This window comes from Scyliorhinus torazame, chromosome 5 (assembly GCF_047496885.1).
Source record: "Scyliorhinus torazame isolate Kashiwa2021f chromosome 5, sScyTor2.1, whole genome shotgun sequence".
In the NCBI taxonomy this organism is placed as follows: Eukaryota; Metazoa; Chordata; class Chondrichthyes; order Carcharhiniformes; family Scyliorhinidae; genus Scyliorhinus; species Scyliorhinus torazame.
The window spans coordinates 69914000-69935596 of record NC_092711.1 but is presented as its reverse complement, the minus strand read 5'-3'; the positions used below and the strand labels follow the sequence as shown (position 1 = coordinate 69935596).

General features: G+C 48.5%; 1 protein-coding gene across 3 annotated transcripts; it reads right to left on the bottom strand.

The window, feature by feature from the left end:
* Positions 1 to 247: 247 nt before the first annotated feature.
* Positions 248 to 11771, bottom strand: LOC140418320 (uncharacterized). Of its 3 annotated transcripts, none has more exons than XM_072501786.1 (2): positions 11679 to 11771; positions 248 to 4432 (listed from the first exon to the last, which is right to left on the bottom strand). In XM_072501786.1, exon 2 carries the CDS (start codon positions 3919 to 3921, stop codon positions 2665 to 2667), a length of 1257 nt encoding a protein of 418 aa, XP_072357887.1. In that variant the 5' UTR covers positions 3922 to 4432; positions 11679 to 11771; the 3' UTR covers positions 248 to 2664. The 3 variants fall into 3 exon arrangements, with proteins under 3 accessions (XP_072357887.1, XP_072357885.1, XP_072357886.1); XM_072501784.1 differs by having other exon boundaries at positions 11572 to 11761; XM_072501785.1 differs by having other exon boundaries at positions 11631 to 11761.
* Between the last annotated feature and the right edge of the window lie 9826 nt (positions 11772 to 21597).

Sequence of the window (21597 nt, the reverse complement as noted above, 5' to 3'; positions counted from 1 at the left end):
CTTCCTGTCTCTATTAGCGATGCCCATGGCAGTTCCCCAACTGGGGTGCAGGCCCCGTTATTCTCAGCTAAATTCAGCCCTCAGCTCCATCACCTGGCTGTCATTGACATGAGCAATAGAGACAGAAAGGTGCCCGAGGCTCAAATAGGAAGATAAAACTTGTGGATTAGGACCCCCATAAAGGTCAGCAACTTCTTATAAAAAGTCAAATTCCCAGTCAATAAATTAAAGGATCACACGACGGGACTTCCAAGTTTTATGACTTTTAATACAACAAACAAACAAACTAGAAGCTACTTTAACTCGGAAACCTACACATTAAACTATAAACTAGAACTTTGCCCTTTTACGCAATCTAAAATCACACTCCACGAGTATAGTTGCTCTGTCCTGGAAGTCGAAACTTAATTGTCTCAGAACCTGTCCAAATGATGATTCATTCCTGAGAATCTACTTCCGTTCTTCGACCAAGACACCAAGGAAAAAAAGGGAGAATAGAATAGAATGTGAACTGGCAAAATACATAAAAATGGACTGTAAAAGCTTCTGTGGCTACGTAAAAAGGAAACGTTTAGCTCAGACAAATGTTTGTCCATTACAGATAGAGTCAGGAGAATTTAGAATGAGGAATAGAGATCCCTGCAGCCACCTCGTTCAACACTCTGGGATGTAGATCATCAGCTTTTGGGGATTTATTCACTTTCAATCCCATTAATTTCTCCAGTATGACTTTTCCACCAATACTAATCTCTGCCAGTCCCTTGGTTCTCTGGTGTTTTGGGGACAATTTCTGTACCTTCCTCTGTGAAGACAGACACACATTGTTTAGTTTCTCTGCCATTTCCTTACTCCCCATTACAAACTCTCCTGTCTCTGCCTGGAATGGACCCACATTGGTCTTTGCTAATCTTTTCCTTTTCACATTCCTGTAGAAGCTTTTCCAGTTGGTTTTTATGTTTCTCCCCAGTTTGCTCTCATCAGTTTCTTGGTCCTCCTTTGCTGAATTCCAATCGATCTAATGGAATCTTTTAACTTTTCATGTTAGCTGAGGTTGCATCACTTTTCCTGTTGGAGTTTTGTTCCTTAAAGGAATCTATATTGGTTGTATATATGCAAAGTAAAAGTCACAAAAATCCCAGAGGACCATAGGCTGCTCCCCTTTGACAGAGAGAGAGCTGACTGGTGGTGATTTAACCTGAGGGTCAGCACACCTCAGGCGAGGGGCCTGGTTGAGAAGGCGGGGCCTTCATGAATAAACTCAGCCAGTATGAGAGTTGAATCCTCACTGCTGGCCTTGCTCTGCATCATGAACCAGCCGTCCTGCCAACTGAGCTAACCGACCCTCTGATAAAGATGTAATAATTCCTTAAACATGAGGTATTCCCTGTACCAATCAGTTTCCCAGTCCACCTCAGACAACTTGCCCCTCACACTCTGATACTTTCCTTGTGAGGGACATCCAGATAACTTAAACAAAGGAACCATGTAACCACCAGGGCCTATCTCCATGGCAACGTGGCACGCTTTGGGGGGTTTGAAACAGAAATGGAAACTAAATATCTTCAAACTTCCAAACATCCTTTCACTGTGTGATCCTTGTGCAATTTGATGCCAGGTATTAGCAACAAGGCTCAAAGATCAACAGCCCACTGCAGGCAAAGTGGTGAGACCAGCCAGTGCAGCAGAAAGAAACCCTCTGTAGAGATCTACTATGAGGATTTAGTGAGGAGCTTGCGACACTAAAACTCAGTAGAAATTTGAGTTAAAACCTCTCGGATGCAAATAAGAATCTTTTATTGCCTCTATTTGATTACAATTAGGAGTCACTTAAATCTTATTCTCTGATAAGTCCGGCTAGCAAAAGGACTTAAAGAGAAGCAACTTGTACAGAATTTAACTTTCAAAATAATACATAAATGGTTTCTTGCTTACGGCAAACCAGCTTGCATTTACTTCAAGAGTTAGACTGGAAAGGTGAAAGTATGAAAAATAGAGACAGCGAATAGTTTAGATCAAAGTATAGGTGATTCATGAATAAAGATGGCCGCACGGACCATCACGGTTATAGGAAATCATATCAGCCTTTAGCCATCTATCTGCACCTCTATGTCATTCTAATTGGTTTGGATTAAAATCAAATGTATTTGATTCGACGGTTAGCTGTCAATCCTCAATGTGCATCATTCGTTCTAAATGTTTCATGTCTGAATATTTGTGTATGTTATGGAATGCGATTCTATGGTTATTATCAAGTCCAGTTCAAACTGGACTTCTGCTGACTTCGCTATTATCCACATTGTGGACAATAGCGCCTTAATGTTGCTATGGTGCCTGCCCTGTCCTTGGAGTGATAACTGGTACAGCTTGTGTTTTAATGCCACACTGTCTTGAACATGTATTTGTTAGAACAATGGCTTTCTCCTCTCAGCTCAGTAAAAGTGCTGTTTTAATCTACAATGAAATTATGCATAAGTCAGGCTGTTTTGTGTCTCTGTTGAAGCTAGTTGAAGCTATGTGCTTTGAGATGACCTGAGATTATGAGTGCTGAAATCCTTACTTTAAAATGGGTATTAAAACTGGGGCTTAATATTTATACTAAATAGCCTTCTTTTACCTATCAGGTATGTTAGAAAATAGTTGGTTTCCATCACCCTCCGACCACCCTCACTGACCACCTGTCAGAATGAACAAAATGCAGTCCTGGATGTAGAGCAGAAACAATAACAGCAGAATCCAACCCCTGTAATCGATTGTGAAATTGTCGGTGTCACTGCAGGTGCGATTAAACATGCAATCCCGTCTCACATTGAGAGGTGGACGGCCTCTCCCCAATGTGAACTCGCTGGTGTGTCTGCAGGTGAGATAACCAAGAGAATCCCTTCCCACACTGAGAGCAGGTGAATGGCCTCTCCCCAGAGTGGACTCGCTGGTGTGTCCGCAGGTGAGATAACTGAGTAAATCCCTTCCCACACGGAGAGCAGGTGAACGGCCTCTCTCCAGTGTGAACTCGCTTGTGTGTCCGCAGGGTGGATAACTGAGTGAATCCCTTCCCACACCGAGAGCAGGTGAATGGCCTCTCCCCAGTGTGAACTCGCTGGTGTGTCCGCAGGGCAGATAACTGAGTGAATCCCTTCCCACACCGAGAGCAGGTGAATGGCCTCTCCCCAGTGTGAACTCGCTGGTGATTCTGCAGGGTGGATAAATGTGCAAATCCTTTCCCACACTGAGAGCAGGTGAATGGCCTCTGGCCAGTGTGAACTCGCTGGTGTGTCCGCAGGGTAGATAACCGAGTAAATCCTTTCCCACACTGAGAGCAGGTGAATGGCTTCTGGCCAGTGTGAACTCGCTGGTGTGTCCGCAGGGTAGATAACCGAGTAAATCTTTCCCACACTGTGAGCAGGCGAATGGCCTCTCCCCAGTGTGAACTCGCTGGTGTGTCTCCAGGGTGGATAACTGAGTAAATCCTTTCCCACACTGAGAGCAGGTGAATGGCCGCTCCCCTGTGTGAACTCGCTGGTGTTTCTGCAGGGTGGATAAATGTGCAAATCCTTTCCCACACTGAGAGCAGGTGAATGGTCTCTCCCCAGTGTGAACTCGCTGGTGTGTCCGCAGGGTGGATAACTGAGTAAATCCCTTCCCACACTTTGAGCAAGTGAATGGCCTCTCCCCAGTGTGAACTCGCTGGTGTGTCTGCAGGGTGGATAACTGAGTAAATCCCTTCCCACACTGAGAGCAGGTGAATGGTCTCTCCCCAGTGTGAACTCGCTGGTGTTTCTGCAGGGTGGATAACTGAGTAAATCCCTTCCCGCACTTTGAGCAAGTGAACGGCCTCTCCCCAGTGTGATTGCGTCGATGAACCTCCAGCTCAGATGGGAATCTGTATCCCTTCCCACAGTCCCCACATTTCCACGGTTTCTCCATGTTTTGGGTCTCCTCACATCTCTCCAGGCTGAACAATCAGTGGAAGCCTCGTCCACAACACAGGTACGGTTCCTCCCCGCTCTGAATATTGTGATGTTTTTCAGGCTGTGTAACTGGTTAAAGCTCTTTCCACAATCAGTTCACTGGAACACTCTCACTCGAGTGTGTGTTGTGTGGGTCTCGGTGCTTTTCCAGTCACACTGATGTTTCCACAGTCAGTTCACTGGAACACTCTCACTCGGGTGTGTGTTGTGTGGGTCTCGGTGCTTTTCCAGTCACACTGATCCTTCCACAGTCAGTTCACTGGAACACTCTCACTCGGGTGTGTGTTGTGTGGGTCTCGGTGCTTTTCCAGTCACACTGATGGTTGAAATATTTAGCTGACAGTTCAGGGAAACATTTCTCCTAGATTCAAAGGCCGATGATATCCAGGTTCCAAGGAAGGGAGTGACTGTCAGATCGAGACGTGACGTTTGACATTTCTGTCTGTAATTCTTCCTCGTCTAATATCCTGTAAAAACAATTTACAAAATTTGTCAGTCAGTACAGGATAGAAACTCAGAACAGACAATTCTAGTTTCTATGGCACATTTTTTCCTCTCTCTTATTCCCCGAAAGCTGTAAATCTCCATCCCACACACTCCCTCCATTCTCACTCTGCTGTATCTCATATTGACCCTCCTAATTCTCCTGAAGGTGCTGATTCAGGCTGATTGACAGATCCATGCTCACAGCTTCCTGTCCAGGAGATCACAACAGTTTTAGCTGCAGTCGGCCATTCGGCCCATCGAACCTGAACCATCCAATGGGATCATTGGCTGATCTACCTCAGCACCGTTTTCCGACACTATCCCCCATATCCTTCGACGTCTACAATATCCAGAAACCTCTCAATCTGTGTCTTGAAAATACTTGGATTACTGAGGCTCCAGAATCCTTGGGGGTAGAGAATTCCAAATCTTCACCACATCGTCGAGTAAAGGGGCTGGTTTAGCACACTGGGCTAAATCGCTGGCTTTTAAAGCAGACCAAGGCAGTCCAGCAGCATGGTTCGATTCCTGTACCAGCCTCCCCGAACAGGCGCCGGAATGTGGCGACTAGGGGCTTTTCACAGTAACTTCATTGAAGCCTACTTGTGACAATAAGCGATTTTCATTTTCATTTTTCATCTCAGCTTTCTGTCCATTTACCTGCCAGTTCCGCATAACACTCGCCATCCTCATCAATCAGAAATCTGTCTGGGGGTGGGGAGGTGTCAGGCATGTGATACGGGTGTGGGAGTAGCTGCTTTTCCGCAGGTTCTGGTGCCACTAACTTATAATCTGACACTTATCCTGATTGCCTGGCACTCATCTACCTAATCCTTGAATTCATATTTGTTATCATGTCCCTGGAAGACTTCAGGGTTCGGTCTGGTAGGATTATGCTGGAAAAAGTGAAGAAATCATGAATAAAACAGCGCAGGTGGATTCAGCGGGAATGGAGCCGCCTTTTCAACATGGCGGCCTGACCCTCAGGAGGACTCTCGACCACACTCTCTAAGGGGCTCTCTGGGAGGCGGCAAAAATTATAACTGTCGACATTATCCGTGTTATTGACCAGAGGCGGAGTGTGCTGACTCAATATCTGTGAGCTCATGAGGACCACCTGCAAAACGCCATGAAGAGGTTCGATGATCCGGAGGAGAGAATCCTGAACGTTCAGCAAGATGCCTCCTTGACGGAGGCAAGAATTCAATCCTTTGAAAACCAGCTGAGTGGCTGGCGGATGTCCTGGAGAACTTGGAGAACTGAAGGTCAGAGAAAGAACATCTGAGTCATCGGCCTGTCAGATGGTCATCATAGAATTTAGAGTGCAGAAGGAGGCCAATCGGCCCATCGAGTCTGCGCCTTAAAAACAACACCCCAGTCAGGCCCATACCTCCCCCCCCCCCCCCCCCCCCCCCCCCCATCCCGGTAACCCAGTAACCCCACCTAACCTTTCATTTGTACACTAAGGGCAATTTATCGTGGCCACCTCGGTGGATACCTAACCTGCACATCTTTGGACTGCGGGAGGAAACCGGAGGAAACCCACGCTGACACGGGGAGAATGTGCAGACTCCGCACAGACAGTGATCCAAGCCGGGAATCAAACCTGGGACCCTGGAGCTGTGAAGCAACTGTGCTAACCACTGTGCTAACGTGCTGCCCATAAATGATGTTTTTTTCTGTCCATTTAGTGTGGAGGGTAAGGCTCCCGTTAGGTTCTTCGAGGACCGACTGCCACCTTTTCTCAAGCTGGATGTGAAGCCAGGGCGTTTCAAATTAGAAAGGGTGCATCGGTCTTTGAGGCTGAGGGATAGTTTTCATCCCAGGCCTGTAATCATTCACTTCCACAACTTGTGAGAATGTCCTGGAGAGGGAACGGCGAGGTGGCATCTGGCTCCAGGAAGGAGTGAGGATTTACTTCTTACAGGCCTGTTCGGCAGCAACACAAACGAAGCGACGAGGCTTCGATGAAGTTCAAAGACAGCTCCAGCCTGTGGGGAGTGAATTACTTCAGGCTTTATCCTGCAACCCGAAAAATGATATCCAACAACTCCGTCAAGTCGTTCAATAATCCAACTATTGCCTTGGCCTTCATTAATTCCATGAAGGGCCAGGATCTGGAGGGATGGTTTGCAGCTCGGACAAACTCAGGTTCTAATCCGGATTCTTACCCTTTCATGGTGTTGTCTGAATTTCAGAATCACAGAAATACACATAGGGACAGGAGTAGGCCATTCAGCCCCTCGAGTCTGTCCTGCCATTTAGTGAGATCATGGCTGGTCTGTGACCCAACTCCATATCCCTGAATATCTTTGCTTAACAAAACTCTACCTCAGATTTAAACTTAACAACTGATCCAGCTTCACCTGCTGTTTGTGGGAGAGAGTTCCAAACCTCTCCCACCCTGAGTGTGAAGACGTTCTTCCCAACATCTCTCCTGAACGGTCGAGCCCTGATTTTTAGACAATGATCCCAGTTTTAGAATCTCCAATCAGTATAAATAGTTTATCTTCATCGCCCCTGTCTTTCCCTGTTAATATCTTAAATACTTCAATCAGATCACACCTTAATCTTCTCAATTCTAGCAAAAACAGGCCTAATTTGTGTAATCTCTCCTCAAAATTTAACCCCTGTATTCCATGTGTCTTGGCATATCATCTTAGTAAACCTGTGTTGCACTCTCTCCAAGGCCAAAATATCCTTCCTAAGGTGTGGTGTCCAAGTGGGGTCTTGTATAGCTGCAGGACAACCTCGGTGTCTTTATATTCCAATCCTCCAGATGGGCGGCATGGTTGCACAGTGGTTAGCACTGCTGCCTCACAACTCCAGGCTCCCAGGTTCAATTCCGGCCTCGGGTGACTCTCTTGTGTCTTTCTCCCCGTGTCTGCATGGGTTTCCTCCGGGTGCTCCGGTTTCCTCCCACTGTCCAAAGACGGGCAGGTTAGCTGGATTGGCCATGCTAAATTACCCCTTAGTATCCAAAAGGTTAGGTGGGGATAGGATGGAGGTGTCGGCTTAGCCAGGGTGCTCTTTCCAAGGGCCGGTGCAGACTCGATGGTCCGAATGGCCTCCTTCTGCTCTGTATATTCTCTGATTCTATGTAAATGCCAGCATTCCATTCGCCTTTTTGATTATTTTCTGCACTTGTTCCTGGCAGTTTAGGGATCTATGCACCTGAACCCTCCAGACTCTTTGCCATCCACTGAACTTAACCTCTTTCCATTTAGAAAGCTCTCTGTTCTATTCTTTTTTGGTTCAAAACAGATAACCTCACACTCGATTACATGGAATTCCATTTGCCACAATTTTGCCCATTCACCTAGCAATTTTATGCCATCATCTAGGCTGTCCATCATGCCATCTAACTTTGTATCATCAGCAACAGTAAAGAGGCCCTTCCTCCCATTGAGTCTGCACCGACACTCACAAAACACCTGACCGACCTGATTCCATTTGCCAGCACTTGACCCATAGCCTTGAATGTTATGACCTGCCAAGTGTTAACCCAGGTACTTTATAACCCACCTCTACCACCCTCCCAGGCAGTGCGTTCCAAACCGTCACCATCCTCTGGGTAAAAAGGTTTTTCCTCAAGACCCTTTAAACCACCTGCCCCTCACCATGAGCTTGCATCCCCTTGTGACACCTTCAACGGAGGGGAACAGCTGCTCCCTATCCATCCTGTCCAAGCTCCTAATAATCTTGTACACCTCAATCAGCACCCCCCCTCCCCCCCCCCTCCTCCACCAGTCTTCTCGGCTCCAATGGAAAAAACCCAAGCCTATAGGATAACTCAGAAAATTGAAAGGAAAATACAGGATAATCCAGGAAACTACAAGCTGGTGAACTTTACATCAGTGGTAGGGAAATTATTGGAGAGGATTCTTCAAGACAGGATTTGCGCCCATTTCAAAGCAAGTGGACGTATTAGCGAGAGGCAGCATGGTTTGTGAAGGGGAGGTCGTGTCTCACTAACTTGATCGGGTTTTTCGAGGAAGTGACAGAGATGATTGACGAAGGTAGTAAGCCCCTTGGCAGTACAGAAGGTGAAGTCACACAGGATTTGAGAAGAGCTGATAAGATAGGTATAGCATTGGCTCGGTCATAGAAGACAGAGGGTAGCAGCAGAAGGGTGCTTTTCTGAATGGATGGCTATGACTAGTGGTGTTCAGTAAGGATCAGTGCTGGGACCTGTGCTTTTTGTAGTATATATAAATGATTTGGAGGAAAACGTAATTGGTTTGATTAGTAAGTTTGCAGATGACACAAAGTTGGTGGAATTGCGGATAGCAATGTGGACTGTCAGAGGATTCTGAAGGATATAGATCAGTTGGAGACTTGGGCAGAGAGATGGCACATGGAGCCAAATGTGAGGTAATGCATTTTGGAAGATCTAATACAGGAGGGAAATATACACTAAATGGCAGAACCCTTAAGAGTATTGACAGGCAGAGGGATCTAGGTGTCCAGGTCCACAGGTCACTGAAAGTGGCATCGCAGGTGGAGAAGGTAGTCAAGAAGACATACGGCATGCTTGCCTTCTTTGGCCGAGGAATTGAGTTTCAAAATTGGCTAGTCATGTTGCAGATTTATAGAACTTTTATTAGGCAACACTTGGAATATAGTGTTCAATTCTGGTCGCCACACAACCAGAAAGATGTGGAGGCTTTGGAGAGGATACAGAAAAGATTTCCAAGGATGTTGCCTGGTATGGAGCGCATTAGCTACAAGGATAGGTCGGAGAAACTTGGTTTGTTCTTACTGGAATGACGGAGATTGAGGGGCGACCTGAAAGAAGTCTACAAAATTATGAGGAGCATGGACAGAGAAGGTAGTCAGAAACATTTTTCCAGGGTGGAAGAGTCAATTACTGGGAGACACAGGTTTAAGGTGTGAGGGGCAAAGTTCAGAGGAGATGCATGAGGGAAGTTGTTTTTACACAGAGGGTAGTGGATGCCTGGAACTCACTTGCCAGAGGTGCTGGTGGAAGCAGGTACGATAGTGACATTTAAGGGACGTCTTGACAAATACATGAATAGGTTAGGAATAGAGGGATATGGACCCCGGAAGAGTAGAAGGTTTTAGGTTAGATGGGCAGCATGGTCGGTGCATCCTTGGGAAGGCCGAATAGCCTGTTCCTGTGCTGAATGTTTCTGTGCTCTTTGTTTGTTCATCCAACCTCTCTTCATAATTTAAATGTTCCATCCCATGCAACCTCCTCTGCACTGTCTCCAATCACATCCTTCCTATAATGTGACGAGCAGAAATGCTCACAGTAATGTCCCATATGCCTTTTTCACCACCCTATTAACCTGCCCTTCCACGTTCAGAGATCTCTGGACAAACACGCCAAGGTCCCTTTGTTGCTCAGAACTTCCCAGTGCCATGCTGTTCGTTGAATACTTCCTTGTCACATTACGCCTTCCAAAGTGTGTCACCTCACTGTTTAGGTTTCAAATAGGGGCAGCACGGTAGCATAGTGGTTAGCACAATTGCTTCACAGTGCAAGAGTCCCAGGTTCGATTCCCAGCTTGGGTCACTGTCTGTGCGGAGTCTGCACGTTCTCCCCGTGTGCGCGTGGGTTTCCTTCGGGTGTTCCGGTTTCCTCCCACAATCCAAAGATGTGCAGGTTAGGTGGATAGGCCATGCTAAATTGCCCTCAGTGTCCAAAATTGCCCTTAGTGTTGGGTGGGGTTACTGGGTTATGGGGATAGGGCAGAGATGTGGGCCTGGGTAGGGTGCTCTTTCCAAGAGCCGGTGCAGACTTGATGGGCCGAATGGCCTCCTTCTGTACTGTAAATTCTATGATTCTAAGTCCATTTTGCCACTTTTCTGCCAATTTGACCATACCGTCTATATCTTCCTGTTACCCAAGACACTCAACCTCACTGTTAACCACCCGGCCAATCTTTGAGTCATTCGCAAGTCTCCCATGTGGGATCTTGTCAAATACTTTATTGAAATCCATGTAAACTACATCAATTGCACTGCCCACATCCACACACCTGGTCACATGCTCAAAAAATTCAATCAAATTTGTTAGGCATGACCTCTGATAGTGTCATGCTGACTATTCCTGATCAAACCTCTCCAAGTGGAGATAAGAGTGCATCAGAATTTTCTCCAATAGTTTCCCTGCCACTGACATGAAACTCACTAGTCTGCAGTTCCCTGGCTTATCTCTACAACCTTTCTTTTTTTTTTTAAATTTAGAGTACCCAATTATTTTTTTCCAATTAACGGCCAATTTAGCATGGCCAATCCACCTAACCTGCACATCTTTATGTTGTGGGGGTGAAACCCACACAGACATGGGGAGAATGTGCAAACTCCACAGACAGTGACCCAGAGCCGGGATTCTAACCTGGGTCCTCAGCGCCACAGTCCCAGTGCTATTGACTGCACCACATGCCACCCATTCTACAATCTTTCTTAAATAGTAGGACCACATTAGCTGTTCTCAAGTCCCCTGGCAACACCCCCGTGGCCAGAGAGGGATTAAACCTTTGGGTCAGAGCCCCAGCAATCTCCTCCCACAGCATCCTGGGACTCAATTCATCCAGAGCTAGTAATTTAATAATCTTATGGGCGGCACGGTAGCATAGTGGTTAGCACTATTGCTTCACAGCACCAGGCACATGGGTTTGATTCCGAGCTTGGTTCACTGTCTGTGCAGAGTCTGCACGTTCTCCCCGTGTCTGCGCGGGTTTCCTCCGGGTGCTCAGGTTTCCTCCCACAAGTCCCGAAAGACGAGCTTGTTAGGTGAATTGGACATTCTGAATTCTCACTCTGTGTACTCGAACAGGCGCCGCAGTCTGGCGACGAGGGGATTTTTATAGTAACTTCATTGCAGTGTTCATGTAAGCCTACTTGTGACACTAATAATAAAGATCATGAATGGGTCGAAGGGCCTCTTTCCGTGCTGAAAGACACTATGACTGTAAAGATAGAGGTGGTAGAAGGAGGGAGGGAATGACTTTATAGAGAAACTGCCAAAGCCACAACATTCACCAGCGCTAAGGACACACCTTAGCTCCCTTTCCAATCTGAAAGCAGCCTGAGCTGGATTTACATTCCCCTTAATTCATCATTGCTGGGCGATAATCCTGTACTTCCTCACCTCACACCACTGTGACAGCACCTTCACTACACAGACTGCAGCAACTGACCAAACATCACCTTCCCAGTTATTCCTGAAGGCACCGCCTTCCCAACCTGGCCCCTTGCCTGAGGTGTGGTGATCCTCAGGTCACATCACCGCCGGTCAGCTCTCTCCCGGGACCAGGCCCTGGTTCACAGCCGCCATCTTGGGGAAGCAGGACGCATGCGCTGGCATCTTGGCGATGCAACACCTAGTGGGCGGGGCCTGCAGGTTTCTGTTCCCAGCCGGGTCCTAGTGCCCGCCAGAACAATTAATTGCAACAGGTTTTTAAAAAGTTTCACCCACGCCCAGGCTGAACCTCCTGTTTGTAGCCTGGAGGTGTCTGTGGGTCACGTTTACATTCAGTGTGAGAGGCTGCAGCCTCTATATAGCTACCTGAAGGGGATTAAAAGCGTTTGATTACATTTCGGGGACTTTCCAGCCATTATCAGGATGTTTGTGTGATATTTTCTTACCCTCAGATTAATTTTTCTTTCTTTAAAACACATTTCAGCAGCAGGCTCACTGGTGATTTTTAACGGATAGAAGGTTGTTTATCATCACACTATTTCCCTGCATGTTTGAACATCTCAGTCTCCCGTCTCTTTCACACTCACTGACACATACACAGAAATTAGGTACAGATCAAGTTGAAGCTGTAATGATGAAAATGGAATGCAGACTGCAGTCTTTATATCGCTGCAGGCTTAGACCATAAGACCATAAAACATAGGAGCGGAAGTAAGGCCATTCGGCCCATCGAGTCCACTCCACCATTCAATCATGGCTGATTTCAACTCCATTTACCCGCTCTCTCTCCATAGCCCTTAATCCCTCGAGAAATCAAGAATTTATCAACTTCTGTCTTAAAGACACTCAACGTCCCGGCCTCCACCGCCCTCTGTGGCAATGAATTCCACAGACCCATCACTCTCTGGCTGAAGAAATTTCTCCTCATCTCTGTTCTAAAGTGACTCCCTTTTATTCTAAGGCTGTGCCCCTGGGTCCTAGTCTCCCCTGCGAATGAAAACAACTTCCCGACGTCCACCCTATCTAAGCCATTCATTATCTTGTAAGTTTCTATTAGATCTCCCCTCAACCTCCCAAACTCCAATGAATATAATTCCAGGATCCTCAGACGTTCATCGTATGTTAGGCCTACCATTCCTGGGATCTTCCGTGTGAATCTCCGCTGGACCCGCTCCAGTGCCAGTATGTCCTTCCTGAGGTGTGGGGCCCAAAATTGCACACAGTATTCTAAATGGGGCCTAACTAATGCTTTATAAAGCTTCAGAAGTACATCCCTGCTTTTATATTCCAAGCCTCTTGAGATAAATGACAACATTGTATTTGCTTTCTTAATTACGGACTCAACCTGCAAGTTTACCTTTAGAGAATCCTGGACTAGGACTCCAAAGTCCCTTTGCACTTCAGCATTATGAATTTTGTCACCGTTTAGAAAATAGTCCATGCCTCTATTCTTTTTTCCAAAGTGCAGGACCTCGCACTTGCCCACGTTGAATTTCATCAGCCATTTCTTGGACCACTCTCCTAAACTGTCTAAATCTTTCTGCAGCCTCCCCACCTCCTCCATACTACCTGCCCCTCCACCTATCTTTGTATCATCGGCAAACTTAGCCAGAATGCCCCCAGTCCCGTCATCTAGATCGTTAATATATAAAGAGAACAGCTGTGGCCCCAACACTGAACCCTGCGGGACACCACTTGTCACCAGTTGCCATTCCAAAAAAGAACCTTTTATCCCAACTCTCTGCCTTCTGCCTGACAGCCAATCGTCAATCCATGTTAGTACCTTGCCTCGAATACCATGGGCCCTTATTTTACTCAGCAGTCTCCCGTGAGGCACCTTATCAAAGGCCTTTTGGAAGTCAAGATAGATAACATCCATTGGCTCTCCTTGGTCTAACCTATTTGTTATCTCTTCAAAGAACTCTAACAGGTTTGTCAGGCACGACCTCCCCTTACTAAATCCATGCTGACTTGTCCTAATCCGACCCTGCACTTCCAAGAATTTAGAAATCTCATCCTTAACAATGGATTCTAGAATCTTGCCAACAACCGAGGTTAGGCTAATTGGCCTATAATTTTCCATCTTTTTCCTTGTTCCCTTCTTGAACAGGGGGGTTACAACAGCGATTTTCCAATCGTCTGGGACTTTCCCTGACTCCAGTGACTTTTGAAAGATCATAACTAATGCCTCCACTATTTATTCAGCTATCTCCTTTGGAACTCTAGGATGTAGCCCATCTGGGCCCGGAGGTTTATCAATTTTTAGACCTCTTAGTTTCTCTAGCACTTTCTCCTTTGTGATGGCTACCATAGTCAACTCTGCCCCCTGACTCTCCTGAATTGTTGGGATATTACTCATATCTTCTACTGTGAAGACTGACGCAAAGTACTTATTTAGTTCCTCAGCTATTTCCGTGTCTCCCATCACTAGATTACCAGCGTCATTTTGGAGCAGCCAAATGTCTACTTTTGCCTCCCGTTTGTTTTTAATGTATTAAAAAAAACTTTTACTATCATTCCTAATGTTACTGGCTAGCCTACCTTCAAATTTGATCCTCTCTTTCCTTATCTCTCTCTTTGTTATCCTCTGTTTGTTTTTGTAGCCTTCCCAATCTTCTGACTTCCCACTACTCTTTGCCACATTATAGGCTTTCTATTTTGCTTTGATGCATTCCCTAACTTCCTTTGTCAGCCATGGCTGCCTAATCCCCCCTCTGATAACCTTTCTTTTCTTTGGGATGAACCTCTGTACTGTGTCCTCAATTACTCCCAGAAACTCCTGCCATTGCTGTTCTACTGTCTTTCCCACTAGGCTCTGCTCCCAGTCGATTTTCGTCAGTTCCTCCCTCATGCCCCTGTAGTTACCTTTATTTAACTGTATCACCTTTACATCTGATTCTACCTTCATTCTTTCAAATTGGAGATTGAATTCTACCATATTATGATCACTGCCTCCGAAATTACTTTAAGATCTTTAATCAAGTATGGCTCATTACATAACACTAAGTCCAGAATGGCCTGTACCCTCGTGGGCTCCATCACAAGCTGTTCCAAAAAGCCCTCCTGTAAACATTCAATGAATTCCCTTTTCTTGGGTCCACTGGCAGCATTATTTACCCAGTCCACCTGCATATTGAAGTCCCCCATGATCACTGTGACCTTGCCTTTCTGACATGCACTTTCTGTTTCGTGGTGCATTTTGTGCCCCTGGTCCTGACCACTGTTAGGAGGCCTGTACATAACTCCCATTATGGTTTTTTTGCCTTTGTGGTTCCTCAACTCTACCCACACAGACTCCACATCATCTGACCCTATGCCATTTAGTGCTATTGATTTAATTTCATTCCTAATTAACAAGGCAACCCCGCCCCCTCTGCCCACCTCTCTGTCTTTTCGATAGGTTGTGAATCCCTGGATGTTTAAATGCCAGTCCTGAACCCCCTGCAACCACGTCTCTGTGATGCCTACCACATCATACCTGCCAGTCACAATCTGGGCCACAAGCTCATCTACCTTGTTCCGTACACTGCACGCATTTAAATATAGCACCTTTAATTCTCCATTGACAGTCCCTTTTTGTTTTCTTAGTGTGGTGGACCTTGGTTTACTGAGCCTTTCCATACACTGTGTCACATTTTGTGGGATGGGGACTATCGTAACCTCTCCTGAGTTCTGTCTTTTCGTGCTTTTTTGTATTCCTAAGCAGCTACGCTTCCCACTGATTACTTCACCTCTTGGTTCCCTGACTTCCCCTCCCCCCCCCCCAATCTCTAGTTTAAAGTCCTATTGACCACCCTATTTACTCTTTTCGCCAGAACACTGGTCCCAGCTCGGTTCAGGTGGAGACCATCCCAACGGTATAGGTCCCCACTGTCACAAGACTGATGCCAGTGTCCCATGAAAAGGAACCCCTCTTTCCCACACCACTCTTTCAGCCACGTGTTAACTTCCCTTATTCTTGCCTCCCTATGCCAATTTGCACGTGGCTCGGGCAGTAATCCAGAGATTATGACCCTTGAGGACCTGTTTTTTAATTTGAATCCTAGCTCTTTATAATCTCTAAACAGGTCCTCTTTTCTATACTTGCCTATGTTGTTGGTACCGACATGGACCACAACAACTGGATCCTCCCCCTCCCTCTCCAGTATCCTTTCAAGCCGGTCAGAGATGTCCCGCACTCTAGCACCGGGCAGGCAACATACCATGGGGGACTCTTTATCCTGCTCACAAAGGATACTATCTATCCCCCTGATAATAGAATCCCCTACAACTACAACTTGCCTATTTACTCCCTCCCCTTGAATGGCCTGCTGAACCATGGTGCCTTGGTCAGTTGACTCATCCTTCCTGCAGCCCTGTTCGCCATCCACACAGGGAGCAAGTGCCTCATACCTGTTGGACAGGGTCAAGGGCTGAGGCTCCTGAGTTCCTGACTGCTGGTTCCCTTTACCTGCCTGACTTGCAGTCACACCCTGCTGTCCCTGACCACCGGCAGGATTTAAACTACTTACTGTGACAGGTGTGACTGCCTCCTGAAACACAGTGTCCAGGTAAGTCTCCCCCTCCCGGATGTGCCTCAGTGTTTGAAGCTCAGACTCCAGCTCACCAACTCTGAGCCGGAGCTCTTCGAGCAGCCAACACTTACTGCAGATGTGGTCGCTGCAGCTCGCAATGGGATCTGCCAGCTCCCACATCAAGCAGCTCAAGCACATCGCCTGACCAGCCATCACTGATTAATTAACTAGTTTAATTTAAGTTTACGAGTTTAGCTGTGTTTTAAAAAAAATTTGGGGCATATTTGCTATCAACCAATCAGATCACAGCTTCCCTCTGACGTCACTTTAGGAAAAAAAACTGGAAAACAGGAAGTTACCGTTAGGTTTTTATAATCACAGAGCCTGCTCCTCCTCCTCCGAACGACTCCCAAAATTAGGTCCGAAGAAAGCGAGCGAACAAAACAGTCGGGAAAAAACACCTTCTCCCACTCTGCACCGAATTACCTCACTACACCAAATTACCAAATTCTCACTCTGTCTGTGTCTCACTCACTCAGGCTGTGTCTCTTTGACCAGCGCAATGCTTACTAAGTGCGCTTTCTGTCTGTCTTTTATACAGACTTTAGGATGACTCACACTAAAACTTCAAAGAGAAGAATACAATGTGTACCTTTGTGCCCCTTAACAGGCCTCAGGTGACTGCCAGATAACTGCCTCTCAGCAATTAGGGTGGGGCAGCTTCAGCCAATCAGACACTAATCTACACTGCACTTTTAACTGAAAAACAGCACAATTAGATTAACCACTTACCTTTCCTGGTTACCTCACTGCACCAAATTACCAAATTCTCACTCTGTCTGTGTCTCACTCACTCAGGCTGTGTCTCCTTGACCAGCGCAATGCTTGTTGTCTTGTTGAGCAGATCTTTTAGTTGGAGTGAAGCGTTTTTAGAAACAAATAATTCTCATGAGGCTCTGAAGCTTCTTGTGGATGAATAGCCAGGAGGTTGGTTCTCAGGTGGACTTGGAAGCTGGAATAAGTTCAGTACTGTGGCTGCACTGGGAGACATTCAGCTCTGCTGGTTCAGCTGGTTCCTGGTGCTTCAGATGCGTCTCACACACACATTTGCTTTGTTCAGGGTTTATTATGCTGCATCCCTGACAATTAACTGCAGGGTTAAAACTCTGGGACCCAGAATACCCCGATGCAATAGCAGTTTACGATGCTCACTCACGCTTATCTCTGTCCCAATTCGAGCTCATTCTCCTGTGTTCAATACGGCCCTTGGAGACCAACAATCCCGAGTTTTCATGTTCTTCAAACGCTGGTTAATCCTGATACAACGAGACATTTAAACTTCACAGGTGGATGCAAAGTTTCCTTGTTCAGGTCCGTGTTTAACTAAATATTGGTCAGAGAATCGAATATTGGCCAGTTTAATGTCCATTGTAACCTGTTAAGTTGCAGCCATCTTGACAGAGTTCGTGGATCTTACAGTCTATAATATCTAGTATCCTTTTTTAAATAAAATATTTTAATTCAAATTTTTACATATTTTCAACCAAACAGGAATAAGAAACCCTTACAGAAATAAGAAAAAACAAAGAACACATAAATAAACATCTTATAGCTATGTCACGTATTCCCCCAATATACAAGCCCCCATTAAACGATAATAAACACAGTAGTAAACACAAAGTACCCCCCCTTCCCCCGGGTTGCTGCTGTCCACCTCCTAACGCTCCGCGAGAAAGTCTACGAATGGTTGCCATGGCCTGAAGAACCCTTGCACAGATCCTCTTAAGGCAAATTTTACCCTCACCAATTTAATGAACCCCGCCATTTCGCTGATCCAGGCTTCCACGCTTGGGGGCCTCGCATCTTTCCACTGTAGCAGAATCCTCCGTCGGGCTACCAGGGACGCAAAGGCCAGAATATCAGCCTCTTTCGCCTCTTGCACTCCCGGCTCGTCCAATACCCCAAATAGTGCGAGCCTCCAACTCGGCTTAACCTGGATATGCACCACCTTAGACACCATCCTCACAACGCCCCTCCAGAACCCATCCAGCCCTGGGCACGCCCAGAACATGTGGGCGTGAATTGCTGGGCTCCCCGAACACCTCACACACCTGTCCTCTACTCCAAAAAAACGACTCACCCTTGCCCCAGTCATGTGCGCCCTGTGCAGAACCTTAAATTGTATCAGGCTACGCCTGGCGCAAGAGGAAGACTTTACCCTACCCAGGGCGTCTGCACACATTCCCTCGTCTATCTCCTCCCCCAGCTCCTCCTCCCATTTACCTTTCAGCTCCTCCACCGAGGCCTCCTCCTCCTGCATCTCCTGGTAGATCACCGAGCCTTGCATTCTCCAACCCACACCCCCAAGAGCACCCTATCCTGGTTCCTACGTGCTGGCAGCAGTGGGAATTCCCTCACCGGCCATCTTACAAACGCCCTTATCTGCATGTACGTGAAGGCATTTCCAGGGGGGAGCCCAAATTTTTCCTCCAACACCCCAAGGCTCGCAAACGTCCCATCTATAAACAGGTCCCCCATCCTTCTAATACCTGCCCTGTGCCAGCTCAGGAACCCCCCATCCATTCTCCCCGGGACAAACCGATGGTTCTCTCGGACCGGACACCACACCAAAGCCTCTGCCTCCCCCCTGTGGCGTCTCTCCTGCCCCCAGATTTTGAGGGTCGCCGCCACCAGTAGGCTCGTGGTGTACCTTGTCGGCGGGAGCGGCAGCGGTGCCGTCACCAGCGCTCTCAGGCTCGTGCCCACACAGGACGCCATCTCCAGCCTCTTCCATGCCGCCCCCTCCCCCTCCATTACCCACTTGCGTATCATCGCCACATTGGCAGCCCAGTAGTACCCACACAGATTAGGAAATGCTAGCCCTCCTCTGCCCCTGCTCCGTTCCAGAAACACCCTTCTCACCCTCGGGGTCTTTTTCGCCCATACATACTCCATGATGCTCTTGCTGACCCACTTAAAAAAGACCTTAGGGATCAGGATGGGGAGGCACTGGAATATAAAAAGGAACCTCGGGAGCACCATCATTTTCAGCGACTGTACCCTACCCGCCAGGGAGAGTGGCAGCATATCCCACCTTTTAAACTCCTCCTCCATCTGCTCCACCAGCCTCATCAAGTTGAGCTTATGTAGGGCCCCCCACAGCTCCTGGCCACCTGTATCCCTAGGTACCGAAAACTCCTTTCCGCCCTCTTCACTGGAAGCTCGTCTATCCCCCTTCCCTGGTCCCCTGGGTGTATCACGAATAGCTCACTCTTCCCCATGTTGAGCTTATACCCGGAAAAGTCTCCAAGCTCCCTGAGGATCCGCAACACCTCCGGCATCCCCCCCCCCCACCCCACCGGGTCCGCCACATATAGTATGTACCTGAAGGCATTTCCAGGGGGGAGGCCGGATTTTTCCTCCAACACCCCAAGGCTCGCAAACGTCCCATCTATAAACAGGTCCCCCACCCTTCTAATACCTGCCCTGTGCCAGCTCAGGAACACATACAGTCTGCATACAGAGATACCCGGTGTTCCTCCCCCCCCCCCCCCCCCACACACACACACACACACACCAGCCCCCTCCAGTTCCTGGACTCCCTCATCGCCAAAGGCTCAATTGCCAACGCAAATAGCGGGGGGGGGGGGGGGGGGGGGGGGGGAGGGGCACCCCTGCCTCGTCCCCCGGTACAGCCAAAAGTATTCCGACCTCCTCTGATTTGTGTCAGCCACTCATAGAAGTCTCGAAATACCCCATTTATTCCCACCGCACTCCGCACCGTGTTCCCCCCTTTATCCCTAACTCCCCCAATCTCCCTCGCTGCCTCCCGCTTCCGAAGCTGGTGTGCCAACATCCGGCTAGCCTTCTCCCCATATTCATACACCGCCCTTTGCGCCTTCCTCCACTGCACTCCGCCTTCTTGGTAGTCAACAGGTCGAACTCGGCCTGGAGGCTCCGTCGCTCCTTGAGTAGTCCCTCCTCGGGGACCTCTGCATACCTCCTATCTACCCTTAAAATCTCCCCCACCAACCTCTCCCTCTCCTTCCCCTCCTTGTGGGCCATAGTGGAGATTAGCTCTCCCCTAATCACCGCCTTCAGCCCCTCCCAGACCACCCCTACCTGCATCCCCCCAATATTGTTAACCTCTAGGTATCTTTCAATGCAACCCCGGATCCGCCCACTCACCTCCTCATCCGCCAGCAAACCCACCTCCAGGCACCACAGCGGGCGCTAGTCCCTCTCCTCCCCTAGCTCGAGCTCCACCCAGTGCGGGGCATGGTCTGAGATGGCTATGGCCGAATACTCGTGTCCTCCACCCTCGGGATCAGCGCCCTGCTCAAAACGAAGAAGTCAATCCGGGAGTAGGCTTTATGGACGTGGGAAAAGAAAGAGAATTCCCTGGCCCCCGGCCTAACAAAACTCCATGGGTCCACTCCTCCCATCTGGTCCATAAACCCCCTCAACACCTTGGCCGCCGCCGGCCTCTTACCCGTCCTGGACCTAGGGCGGTCCAATGCTGGATCCAGTACCGTATTAAAATCCCTCCCCCATTATCAAGCTCCCTGCCTCCAGGTCCGGAATCCGGCATCTTCCCAATTCGGGGGATACACATTCACCAAGACCACCCGCACTCCCTGCAGCTTACCACTCACCATCACGTACCTACCTCCATTGTCTGCCACGATGCTCAGCACCTCAAACGACACCCGCTTCCCCACAAACATCGCCACCCTCGATTCTTTGCATCCAACCCCGAATGGAAAAACTGCCCTACCCACCCCTTTCTCAGCCTAACCTGGTCTGCCACGCTCAAATGCGTCTCCTGGAGCATGACCACATCTGCCTTCAGTCCCTTCAGGTGAGCGAACACACGGGCCCTCTTGACCGGCCCATTCAGGCCTCTCACCTTCCAAGTTATCAGCCAGATCAGGGGGCTGCGCCCCCCCCCCCCCACTGCCGATTAGCCATCTCCCTTTCTAGACCAGCCCCGTGCCCGCGCCTCCCACATTCTCCGTTCCCCCCAGCGGCAGACCCTCACCCCGACTCGCGCTTCAGGCTCCAGCTCCCCCTTGGCCAATGCAGCAGCAACCCAGTCCCCCCCCGCCAGCTAGGTTCCCCCCCGAGCTGCGTTGCTCCCCCCATAGCACTCCTGTATGTCAGCTGACTCCTGCTGACCCCGGCCGCCCCCGCCACTCCATCGACCTCCCCAGTGTGAGAATCTCCCCCCCCCTCCTGTCCATCAGCGGGCGCTCTTCTCCAGCACCACCCCTCCCCCTTTCTTCCCCACGCTTTCCACCAAGCCGGCCCCACCCCCTCTGGTGCGGCTCCCTTTCGCGGCCTCATCCCAGCTCCCACCTCAGGCCTCCCGTCTCGCCTCCCCCGCAATGGGGCCCCCTCTTCCAACCACCGACGTCCACACTCTCACCAAACCCCCACTACAAACCATTTCACCCTACCC